We start from the raw sequence: 13503 nt of genomic DNA, 5'->3' as shown, positions 1-13503 counted from the left end.
CCAGAGTATTCAGATGAGGAAGATAATCTCATGGACATGGGCATTGTAATACCGAGACGAAATCTCAGTTCTGTGACTTACTGGCTCCTGGATCCCAATCAAGTTCTTTACCTCTATGAACTTTAATTATCTTGCCTGCAAAATGGTAAAAACATCACTTAACTCTTAGTAAAGATGAAATCAGATAATTGTACATAAAATGCTTAGCCCATGGCAAATTATTCAAAATTATTGTTCCTTTCACTCCTCTATTTCACTGCTAAAGAAGTGTTCTGAAAACATACCGATTAAAGTTAATGTCTGGGTAACTAGAATACTCCGATTTCATTTTAGCATTTCGTCGGGGAAATGTGCAGAAAAAAGCATTAGCTAAAAGACTGGCAATCTGTTCCTGGGACATTGTGATGGAATGATTCATCTTCTGTTTCAGGAGTGGTATTGGCTGATGGAGGAAACAAAAAACACAGACAAGAAAAGCAATAATTAGTTTAGCAATTTTGAAGGCAGAAGCACCAAATTGCATTTGCTAAATTAAAGCAGGAATAATTTCAGGCCACTCCTGAATCCTTAAATCAACAATATTGTTAAAGCCAAGGGCTGCTTATCAGGGATGATTGAAAAAATGTAGTTGTTTGACAAACTACAGATTTCTAACCAATAACAATGATAGTGAAAAGAACATAAAACATTACTTAACTAGAGTGCTTAACCAAGTAAGTAGAAAAACATTACCCATGTAATAAAAAATTAAAACAAAAGATAAAACAAAAAAATACACTGAATTTAGGTATTATTACATAAGTTAAATAAATATTATTCTTATACAAAAAAATTGTCAGAGCAATATTTCTTATTCCTAATAAAATGACTTAAGGAAAATAAATGAAAACACAGTTTCTCTTATTCTAAATCACATAATACAAGTGAGAATTTCTTTATGAGATCCAAATACAATTTTATTAAAGAAATTAATAGAACATGCAAAAACTTATGTATAATTTACAACAAGATAGGCATTTCTTACATAATCAAACATCCCAAATCAAGAAATATACAATAGAACATTTTTCTTTCAAATATTTTATGTCTAAAATGTCTTCTACTTGCACCAAACCCAAATTCATTGACTTCCACTATCAATACAATCCATAGGACCTGAGAATTATATTCAGTGTATTTTATTCTATTTTTAAATGTTTAAATGTGTAAAAGATACACCAGTACAACCAAAGACAAACTTCCAGCTTATTGGAAGAACAGAGTTGTTTTCATCCAGGAGAAAAAGCTGGGAGCCATGAATTGATTTGTTCTACCCAGTGACTTATTATTGCTTACAAATTTAGATGTTTTTGAATCACAAATATGTCATTAAATGAAAAATAGAAACTTTGTGTCCTATAGCAAGAGGGAGAAGTGAAGTGATTCATGGCTAAAGGATAGATACAATTGATTATGAACTACACACTGAATTTAAAAAGCATTTAACTGAACACCACACAAGACCCATAAAGAGGCCAGGCGCAGTGGCACATGCCTGTAATCCTATAGCTCTGGAGGCTGAGGCAGGAGGATCATGAGTTCAAAGCCAGCCTCAGCAAAAAAGCAAGGCACTAAGCAACTCAGTGAAACCTTGTCTCTAAATAAAATACAAAAAAAGACTGAGGATGTGGCTCAGCGGTCAAGTGGCCCTGAGTTCAATCCCCAGTTCCAAAAATAAAAAAAGACTCCCCACAAAAAAGGATCTCTCTTCAAGGAGAATATAAAGACAAGACATAAAATAAAAACAATGTGGGAAGTATATTTGAATGCTACAGGATAAACTATGCTCTGCTGGTAAAAGGCAAGAAAGCCTCAGAGGGAAAAAAGTAAAGTCAAAAGCTATAAGGTAATGAGAGATTTTACAAAGTAAGGAAAGGAGAGAACAGAAAATGAATAAACAAGAATATAATCAAACAATTTCCAAGAGAAGCACTAAGAAAAGTTGTTTTAAACAGTATTTCCTTCAGTCAGGCTTAGTGGCACATATTTATAATCCCATTTACTCAGGAGGCTGAGGCAGGAGGATTATAAGTTCAAGGCCAGTCTCTGAAACTTAGTGAGACCCTGTTTCAAAATATAAATTAAAAAATGCTAAGGATATAACTCAGAGGCAGAGCTCCCTGGATTCAATTCCCTTTTGGAGAGAGAAAAAATAAAATTCTTTTCTAATGTAAAACTTTTTTTGTGTGTGTGTGGTAATACTAAGAATTGAACTCAGTAGCATTCTACCACTGAGCTATATCCCCAGTTCATTTTGATTTTTTTATTTTGAGACAGGGTTTTGCTAAATTGCCCAGCTGGCTTCAACCTTCCAAATAACTGGGACTATAGGTATGTACCACCACACTGGGCATAAAATTTAATTTAAACACAATGTATTACTGAGGTAAATTAAAGTTATATACCCCTGAAAACATCTGAGTTAAATGCTAATAACTGTGGCAGGCTGAAAACATTCACTGGTTTTCTACTGAAGATGGCATGGTCCCAAGTAGACATCTGGACAGGTGTGGATAGTTTAGGGTTCTTCCAATGACTATGCTTATGGTTTTGAGGTGTGCTATGGGACAGGGCATCCCATACAATCAGAAACATTTCAATCCACAATGTTCATAGGGCCCTGTGGGAGTAACAGTATTAAAGAATCCTGCTAGCATCTAGCAAAAAGGGGGCTACCCAAAAAATAAAAGACAAAGGCAAATTCAAGTTACTATTGTGAGAAACACGGGAAGAAAAATGAAGAACAAAACAACAATCTTCTATGTAGGGTTGAAATATGTTCATGAATTCTTCGATATTTTGATACTTTTCCCTTTAAAAAGTGAAAAGCCCCTATCCTTGAGTATGATTTAGATTTAGTGACCTGATACTAATAAGTAGAAAACTGGTGGCAGCAACACTGGGTACTCTGGGAAACTTTGTCAAAAAGGTACTACAGCTTCCTCAGTCTCTCTCTTGGAAGAGGATACCCAATAACCAAACAGAAAGGTCCACATGAACTCATCCTGCCACCAGCAATGTGAGTAAGCCAACTAAGTGGGCCTTCTAGCCCCAGTTGAGCCTTTACAAAACCATAGCCTTGGCCAACATCCTGACTATTAACTACAAGAGAGACTCTGAGCCACAGCTTTTCAGCTAAGCTGCTCCTAAACTCATGACCAATAAAAACTGAGATGATACTTGTGAATTGTTTTAAGACAATATTGAGGTCATCTGTTATGTAGCAATAATATCTAATTAATACATTCCAAACAAAATAAAGCAATAATGAATTATTTTATTTTTTTAAAAAAGTATCATAAACTCATTGGTTTAACAATATATCACTTTAGAGGACAGTAAAGGAGTGTATAGTATTAAGCTGTTTTGAAAATAAAATATCCCAATTCTATTATTATACTTTGAAATAATGATTAATTTTTTAAAAGACAGAGACTGTTTAAACAAAAAGAGGAAAAGAAGTCTAAGTAAACAAATGTCCACAATGTAAACTGAAGCTCAAAAATTGAACACTGCATCTTTAATGTCATTTTGTAGTATTCATTCTAGCCTCTAACCTTTCCCTTAACATAGCAAAATTATCATATTCTTGGGAAGAAACTGTTCCTCACCTTTCTCTTTACCATTCTTCTGACTTTGACCATGAGAATTTTAAAAACATCCAACTGTAAGTCTTAAGAAAGCTACAAAGGGGCTGGGATTGTAGCTTAGTGGTAAAGAGACAATAGATTCGATCCTCAGGATTACATTAAAAAGAAAAAATAAACAAAGACATGCTGTCCACCTACAACTACAAAATTAAAAAAAAAAGACTAGTGAGGAAGTTAAATTCACTAACCTGGGTGCAAATATTTGGCAGACAGAGTGCAATTTTCACCATATCAGGCAAAATGGATTGGTATAAATGTTGAGCTTCTGCTTCTTCAAGTACCTGAAAAACCAACAAAACATGTTAGGTGAATAATAATAAACACTGGGTAATAACCAATGAACAAATATTTGTTATAAAATTTCGAATTTATTTTTCATGAAAGCCCATAATAAGATGTTATCATCACTACCAAACACATGTAGAATCACACTAACTAAAGTACCAATAAACTTACAAATTTATTTCCTTTTATATATAATATACCTTAATGCTCCCCCAAAACAAATATCCCCCAAATCAAGTATCTTTCACTGTTGAGAGCCACAGCCGAAGGGGCCCCAGCAAACTTTCAGACTGCCAGCTGATGATTGGCTCATAAATGGTTTAAATTAAATTGGGTAAACAACTGTTGAGGATTTTTTAATATGTGAACAAAAAAGGAGGTTAACAGATCTGTTTGTTTACTTTCACCTTTCCTTTTCATTATATTTAATAATTCTCTTCAAGATAATGTAAATTGTTAAGAAAATTGTTTTCTTTTAGTGCCTTCTGGAATGTTACATAATTTTTTCTTCCAGAATTCCTATCTTCAACCCAGTGCCGGTGAAGACAAAGATAAAACCAATCTACAGCTTCTGCAATAGCCATCACTGAAATGCTTGCAGAACTTGCCTGACTATGTATCACTTATATGCATTGTGAACTATCTGTTGGTGCAGTGACTTGTGGTAGTGTTGGGGTATTTTTGCTGATGACGTCATCGGTGGTACAATTTTTCCAAAAGGAGCCGTCAATTGGCTTGGTGTATCTTCCTCCCTTCTGCTTGTCATGATCGTTCAGTTAAAATTTGGGGGCCAACAGAGGTGAGGCAAAGAACCTCACCCCCCTGCTGGTACAAAGACCTATCCACAGGTGTGGCTGTATATTGGACCTGTAGTCAGTGACGGTTAAGATCCAATTGCAATGGTACCAACCTAAGACAGGAGGCTGACGCCTTGAGGTCAGCTCATCCGATAACGGGTAAGGACCATATGTACTATTGGACAGCCTAAGGCAGGCATGGTCCCTAAGCCACATGCTTGTTGTTTAAACAGAGGGGGAGATGTTGAGAGCCACAGCAGAAGGGGCCCCAGCAAACTTTCAGACTGCCAGCTGATGATTGGCTCACAGCGGCCCCAGCAACTTCTAGCTGATTGGCTCCTCTGTGGTGATGCTCATTGGGCTGTTTCCCCGCCCTTTCAGACTATGGAGCTGCTCATTGGGGGACCTTTTTTGACTCCGCCCATGTGACCCAGCCAATCGGCCTCAAGAGCAGGAAGATTGTGGGAGGGGGAGAGGCTTGTGGTTGAGAGAGGCTTGTGGGAAGCCGGTGGTGGCAGTTGGGCTCTGAGGGTTTTTCCTGAGGAGATGTTTTATTTGGTTCTAAAAATAAAGTTCATTTCTTTTGACAAGTGGCTCCTGAATTGTGCCCAGTCAGACTGCGGCATTTCACATCAACCTTAATTATCAAATACAATACTTGTAAATGAAAAAGAGTATACTCTGCCCTTGACCACCCCAAGTGAAAACTGCTAGACAACCAATGACTCTCTCAGAAGCTCTAAAAGACCCATTGAACTTTAGAAGCTTATAAGTTATAGTATATACCAAAATGTAACTTTACCGGGTAGGAAACAATGAGGTTTCTTATGATCTTAGAATTTTCCCTTTCTAGGTACACTTGGGAAGTTAAAAATCACAATTCCCATATCATAATTTGAAATAAAATAAATTAAAAATTTCCATCTCTGTAAGCAAGCGAACATGAGACAACTGTTACTTTAGGGGAAAATAAAAAGTTGTACAAAAGAAGAAAAGCAATCACAGCTCAGAAATAGTGTTTACAACATTCTATTGAAAAAAATAGGAATGTGATAATTAGGGTGGAAAAATGAGGAGGCAGCAGTAAGGCTTATACTAGTTGTGATGAGGAAATGGGAATTTATGCTAAGACCTAAATTCTTAAAGGGAAGTCAACACATTATAAAAAACAAAAACAAAAGGAGTTCACAGTAGTCAACAGGATTGCCTCTTCACAATAAGCCTCTTTAACTCTGATAAAAATAAAGGCTAGGCTGGATGTAGTGGTGCATGCTGTAATCCCAGATACTTAGAAGGATGAGGCAAGAGGAACATAAGTTCAAGACCAGTTTGTGCAATTTATCAAGACCCTGTTTCAGAGTAAGATTTCAAGAAAGGGCTGGGGAAGTAGCTGGTGGTAGAGTGCTTGCCTAGCATGCATGCCTAAGTCCCTGATTCAATCCCCAGTGCTGCAAAAAAAACAAAAACAAAAAACCCAAAACACTTAGAAGACATTCTACTACTTTAAATATTTGCTTTCCTGTATCTGAAAATATATAAATACATTTTAATATATTAAAATACTTGTTTAAAATACTCAAACTCTTCCTGAATATAACTTATCTTTTTGCTTTTTAAAACTTTATTTTGAAGTAATTTTAGATTCAAAGGGTGTTGCAAAAATAGTATAGAGAGGTTCAGTATACCTCTCACCCAGCTTCCCTCAATGATTAGATTTTATACAAGTATACCACACAATCAAAACAAGTTAATTAATGCTGGTACAATATTTATCATTCTATACCATTTTATCATGTGTGTATATTTGTAAACCATCACCAAAATCAAGATACAGAAGTATTCCATTACAATAAAGATCTCATACTACCCATTTATAATTACTCATTTTCTTCCTCCCATTTTTCCTAACCCTTAGCAACCACTAATTTGTTTTCCATCTCTATAACTGTCATGTTATACAAATAAAATCAGTTTGTTTTCTTTCAAATTGATTTTTTTTATTCAGAATAGTATCCTTGAGATTAATTCAAGTAATTTCAATTATCAATAGTTCATCCTTAGTCATTGCATTCCATAATATAAATACCATATAGTTTGTAAAGCCTTTCACCAACTGAGGAGCATCTTGCTTTCAGTTTTGGGCATTCCAAATGGCTATGGTTTGGATATGGTTCAAGTATGTCCCCCAAGAGTTCACAGGTTGTGAGAGTGGTCCTCATTGTAGTAGTAAGACCTTCAGGAGCTTGAGCCTATTGGGACATCACTAAGAGTGTGAGCCTTAGAAGGGATTATTAATGTAGTTTTCCTGGGACCCTGAGTTAGTTGAGAGAGTTGTTATATAAAAGAAATAAGGCTATTTCCTGGTCTCTCTAGCTTCTTATGATCTCTCTGGTCTCTTTATATACTGCCCCCATAGTGCTCATTTGCAATGTGAAACAGCCAAAGGGACCCTCACCAGAGCTGAACCAATGCCAGTCTTTGAACCTCCAGAACTGTAAGCTAAATACTAATGGAAAACAGCCTAATACACAAATAAAGCTGCCTTTTACTCTGAAAATATGTCATTTCTCTTTCTGCTTTCAAGATTTTTTCTTTGCTTTTAAAGAAATGTGACTAGGATATGTCTTACTGAGAGTATCTTTGGGTCTATCCAGTATGGGGTTCACTCCACTTCTGAATCTGCAGGTTTATGTGTTTTGCCAAATTTTGAAAGTTTTCAGCTATATTTTCTTTGAATATTTTTCCAGTCCTACTATCTTTCTCCTCTCTTTCTGGTATTTTTATGACATGAAGGTTAGATCTTTTATTATAGTCACACGGGTCTCTACACTATTCTGTTTTGTCTTTTTCTCTCTGTTAGTCAGATCAGTTCTTTCCTGTTATGCCCAATCTCCAATGAATTCATAAACAGCATTTTAATTTTTTTTCAGTTAATGGAATTTTCAATTCTAAAATTTCCACTTAGTTGTTCATAACATTTATTTATTATTGGGACTCTGTTTTGTTTGTTTCAAGCATGATATTAATTGCTCATGGAAGCCTTTTAGTGCTTCAACGGCTTTGTGCTACTTCTTTCCAGTCCCCGTGTTTTCTGATGAGAAATCTACTGTCATTAAAATATCTGTGGTGGCTGCTTTAAAATCCTAACTAGATAATTCTTTCACCTGTGTTATCTCAAGAGTTGGTGTCTATTCATTTTCTTTTCTCATTTCAGTTGAGATTTTCCTAGTTCTTGATGATGAGTTATTTTTTATTCATACTTTTAATTTGGAAACGGGGTATGATGTTATGAGACTTTGGATCTTACTTAAATCTTTTATATATAAAGCAGAATTTCTGTGATACTTGGCCAACAGAAAGGGATAGCATCCATTACTTCTAGATGGATATGAAAATTCAGGTTCCCCAGTTGGCCTTCACTGCCTACGCTAGGGAGGACAGAGGAGGCAACTTGATATGCTGGGTGGAGAGGGTACAGGCTCTTCACTAGACCTGTGGCTGAGAGCACTATAAACCAGGGTCCCACAGTCCTAGCAGTTCAGCCTTCTCTCCACATTTCAGAATCATCTTATATTTGTTCTTTATACTGTGTTTTAGCAGAAGGGATAGGGAGAAATACCTATTCAAAAATTTCAACCTAATAACACTTAATCAAGTGTCTTAATGTGCTGATGGTTTCTTTTCCTTTGGTTACTTGTCCTTGTCTTTTAAAACTGACACATGACTAGCTGCTGCTATGCCTCTGCTGACAAGCTTTACAACCTCATTTTTAAAAAATATTTATTTTTTAGTTGTAGTTGGACACAATACCTTTATTTTATTTATTTATTTTTATGTGGTGCTGAGGATCAAACCCAAGGCCTTGCAAGTACTAGGTGAACACTCTACCACTAAGTCACAACCCCAGCCCCACAATCTCATTTATTTAATGAAGCATTATTACATGGTACTTCTTCACAACTGTCAACAGCTATATCCAATGCTGCTTTGGAAACACAAATGAGAATATAAAAAAGGTCATCTGAGAACACAGCCAACTCAACTACTGCTTGATTTTAAATGCATAATTTAAAATATCAGCATGATCTTAGACCTGAACATATTAGTATCTTTAGGCACATTTTATATTTTAACAAAATATTTATTAAATCTAATCTGTACATACAAACAGGGATGCAACAGAAAAAATAAATTTGTTTAAACGTAAATCATCACTTAACTTCAAGAGAAGCAAAAAAGATGAAAAGATTTAAGAAACTGAAAATAATTATAAAAATAATGAACAAAAGGAAAAAAAGAAATTTTAAAGAAAAAAGGAAGAACCCTCGGCCAAGTATTCTATATCAATTCAATATGATTTTTGATGATGACTATAAGGAATATAATCATGTATATTATGGTAAAAAGGAAAGCTGTATCAAATTTTCCCACAAACAAAGCCCTGCCTTCTATTGGAGAGTCTGCCCAGATAATTAAATTTATGTGGTGAGTGTTTCTGTGTGTCTAAATGTATGTTCATGCACTTTTACAGACTTTTTACTATAGTCCCACAAATTGGTTATATGTTCCATTCAAAATTAATAAAACAAAATTTAAAATTTTCCATCTCCTTTCTTAATATTATAGATTTGTTCAATTATTCAATTGTTTGGTAAACAAATATTTGAATATCTTGTGCCAAGAGACAGAAGAACAGTAAATAACTGACCTCACTGACCTCATGAATCTCAAGATACAAAGCCCAAATTCTCTCTCTGTGACCCCCAATACATCAGCCCTAATCTTGAAAGACAGTAATAACTGTCTCACCACAGTGAGGAGGCTCTTTTTCTTTTTTCCTTCAGCGAACTAAAACATGGACAAACTATTAAAAAAAGAGTAACCAAATTTGCCAGATGTTGAAAACATAGATGATTTAGATATCTATAAACATAAAAATAGTAAGACATATTTACTCAGTTTTCCTTTCTTAGAATATTTGGTCAACTAAATCTGTTAACTACTCTTTAGTAATTATTGAGGATGTACTTGCACATGTCTTAAGTTTTGCCTGACATACAGAAAAGTACTAAATAAATATTGACAAGTAAACTTTGAATATGTGAAATTTGTAGCTAGTAAAATCAGAAAACCATTGCCATTTAAATAAAGAAGATAATGTCCATAGATCTTCTTCAAATAGTTCACAGCAAACAGCTTGTAAAAAATAACCAATCACAAATCAACAAATACAAGAAACACCACAAATCACTTAATTTTCTCTGCTGGACTAAACCTAACAAGATACTAATACAATTCTGAAAAGTTACTAAAATTTTTTAATGAAAAATATCAAAATTTACATAAAAGGTCTAAGACATCTAACTTTATTGAACAATTTTCAACACAAAACACATTTTTCCAAAATCTATATTAAAAAAATGGATCCTAACAGAACCACTATTTATACCTAAGTCTTTCTCTTCTTACATAGGTGCATTTATCAGTTGAAATGACAGTTTAAACAATTTAGTATTTTTTTTAACCTAATTTAACAATAAAAACCTCCTCCTCCTCCTCCTCCCCCTCCTCCTCCTCCATTGTGCTACATCACCACTTTTAATAGTTGGGTATTATTCTATTATTTGGACAAACTATGATCTATTTCTAAAAATTCTCTTATGATGGGCTTATAGGATATGGTCAGTTTTACACTGTTAGAATTATCACTACAATGAAGTTCCTTGTACATACATCTTTATGCATCTGTTAAATAACTCTGTAAGAGAAAATACTATATCAAACAGCTTGGGCTTTTTATAAAGACTTTTGATATATGCTGGTCTTACAGAAAGGATCTACTGGTTCATATTCCTACTTAAGCTGGATAAGAAATTACTTAACTCCATACCTTTAATACTGCATATTCTCACATTTTTGTTATCTCTGCAACTTGATGGGCTGAAATGTCAATTCACTATTACTTCATGTTTCTTTGATTACTAATGATTTTAACTTTTAATCCTCATCTATTCAAGCCTTTCTGCGATGATTCCTTACTTCTATTAATTTTTAATGGGAATATAGTCTTGCCTTAAAAGTGCCAGTCAGGGGCTGTGGTTGTGGCTCAGTGGTAGAGCACTCGCCTTGCATATGTGAGGCACTGGGTTCAATCCTCAGCAGCACATAAAAATAGATAAACAAAATAAAAGTATTGTGTCCAAATACAACTAAAAACATATAAAAAAAAAGAAAGAAAAAGTGCCAGTCAGATGAAGTCAAAGCTCTCCTTGACTTCTCCAACAGATGAAGATATCCTCCCTACATGTCTTGTGAGAATTTATATGTATCATATAAACACTCAGTTTTGTGTTAAGTTTTAAATACAACATTTTTCTTCCAACTTTTTTTGCAGTAAGAGAAACATTAGAATTTCTTCTAATGCTCATGCTATACTATATAGCATGACACATGGTAGAGATATGCCATAATTCTTTTACTCATTCCCCACTGATGGTTACCAATTTCCCCAACAATATGAAACATTGAAAAATACAGCAAAGTTAAAATATACAGAACAATTAGTTTCTACAATTAACATTTTACTATATTTTCTTTTGTCATGCTTCTGTACATTCATTAATCTATTTTTAAGTAAGTTGTGAGTATTGGTACATTTTACTCCAATCATTTCTACCTACATAATCAATAACTAGAATTCAATATTTGTTTATGGATATTTTTCTTCTGAATCTTTTGAGCCTGTTTTCTCACCCATAAAATGAAAATATTGCAGAATCAAAAACTTTTTAACGAAGAATAACTACTATTATGATGATGATGCATTATTTTACCTTCTCTTTACTACTATTAAACCACCTACTAAAACACCTTCAGACTTGATTGACATTTCCCTGTGAACCTTCCCTGACTTGTCTAATTACTCCTTCCTCTATGGCTCTTGTAGTCAAAACACACCTATAACAGCATTTATTATAGTTCATTATATTTATTTATTTACATATTTTTCTTTCCTTCTCTAGTCTGTGAAGCATTCACAAATGTAGGGATTGTGGTTTAAGCATACTGCATTTCAGTATCAAGCATAATATGTATTATACATTATTATTTGCTACTCAACTCTTTATTCAAAGAGTCAATGAAAATAACAATACTATACTTTATCCCAAGAGTGGCCCTACAATATAGAAAGGATAAAAACATCAAGAGAAACTAAAGCTCAAAGAAGGTAAAGCAGTTTACTCACAACAACTTTGTGGCACACATTGAGATTAGATAACAGAAATTTTCTTCTCAGGTTCACAAAGAAGCATGTTTTAGAGAAAGGAGCACTGGCCAAGAAACTCAAAGACCACAGTTCCATGTCCAAATATGCATTTATTCTCTGTATTAACTTTTTTAAAAATCCCTAAATTCTTTATTTCTTCATCCATAATAAGGATAATTCTATTATAACTCTGATTAACTCATAGAGTTATGAAAGCTCCAATATATAGTGTTTTATAAATTCTAAAGCTCCACATACAAAGTATTATTTGCTAATGGGCCAGTAATTCACAACCTTCTTTTAACACTCCCACATTAACTAACCACCAAATACTGATTGATCCAGCAGGACCTCACATATTCACTACCTCCTCTTTTGGGGGGGTGAGTGTGGGGTTGGGTACTGTGGATTTAACTTAGGGGCACTTGACCATTGAATCACATCTCCAGCCCTATTTTCTGAATTTAATTTAGAGACAGAGTCTCACTGAGTTGCTTAATGCCTCTCTCTCTCTCTTTCTTTCTCTCTCTCTCTCTCTCTCTCTCTCTCTCTCTCTCTCTGTCTCTCTCTTTTGCAGAGGCTGGCTTTGAACTCACAATCCTTCTACTTCAGCCTCCCGAGCCTCTGGGAATACATTAGTTCCTCTTAATCATTACTAAACTACCCTGATTCAACTTCTCCCAACGTCTCCCCAAGATTACAACAATAATCTAACTGCTGCCCTGCTGCTAACCCATCTTCCATTTCTTTCTTTCTTTCTTTCTTTTTTTTTTTTTTAGATAGAGAGAGGAGAGGAGAGGAGAGAAAAGAGAGAGAGAGAGCATTTTTAATATTTGTTCAGTTTTTGGTGGACACAACATCTTTATTTTATTTTTATGTGGTGCTGAGGATCAAACCCAGTGCCCAGTGCATGCCAGGCAAGAGCGGATTACCGCTTGAGCCACATCCCCAGCCCCCCATCATCCATTACTGCCTAAGTACACCCTAGTGTGTCCCTGATCAAAAGCTTTCAATGGCTTTTCATTACCTTTTCAATACAATTTCTTGAACAGTCAAGCTATCTTGCCCTATGCTTATATCTAGTCTTATTTAGCATGAATAGCTCTAAGGAAGATAGACAGACAAACAGACATCCCCTTCTGTGCATCTGTATCTTACGTACTTGGAAATTCAGCAATTCATTCTTCTGTAGAACCTACCTGTGCTTCCACAAATATAACTTGCTTTGTTTTGGGGATTTCTTTCCTCCTTAACTCTAAAACTTATATTGCTCAAACAACACTTTTCTTCAAAGTCTTAACCAAATTTCCAACTAGAAGGTAATTCTCCCTCTCACATTTTTTCCTTCCTTCCCCCAACCCAAGACTTTTTAGATTTCCTGCTTTATACAGTTATCTACCGGCATGCTCTCTAGCCCTTACTTTAAGATTCATGGTTGACTGACCATGCCTAGAACAGTCACATT

The 13503-nt window shown here is 34.8% G+C and overlaps 1 protein-coding gene across 3 annotated transcripts in view; it reads right to left on the bottom strand.

Moving 5' to 3' along the window:
- Positions 1 to 13503, bottom strand: part of Parg (poly(ADP-ribose) glycohydrolase) — a 109712-nt gene that overhangs the window by 58322 nt on the left and 37887 nt on the right. For all 3 annotated transcript variants that reach the window (XM_005339057.5, XM_013364663.4, XM_078042427.1), the window contains exons 8-9: positions 3878 to 3970; positions 285 to 442 (exon numbers count right to left, since the gene is read on the bottom strand). In XM_005339057.5, the coding sequence (XP_005339114.2) occupies positions 285 to 442; positions 3878 to 3970 (251 nt within the window). The remainder of the gene's footprint in view (positions 1 to 284; positions 443 to 3877; positions 3971 to 13503) is intronic.

This window comes from Ictidomys tridecemlineatus, chromosome 1, assembly GCF_052094955.1.
Source record: "Ictidomys tridecemlineatus isolate mIctTri1 chromosome 1, mIctTri1.hap1, whole genome shotgun sequence".
In the NCBI taxonomy this organism is placed as follows: Eukaryota; Metazoa; Chordata; class Mammalia; order Rodentia; family Sciuridae; genus Ictidomys; species Ictidomys tridecemlineatus.
The sequence above is the reverse complement of the archived record's forward strand: the minus strand, read 5'-3'. Positions and strand labels throughout refer to the sequence as shown.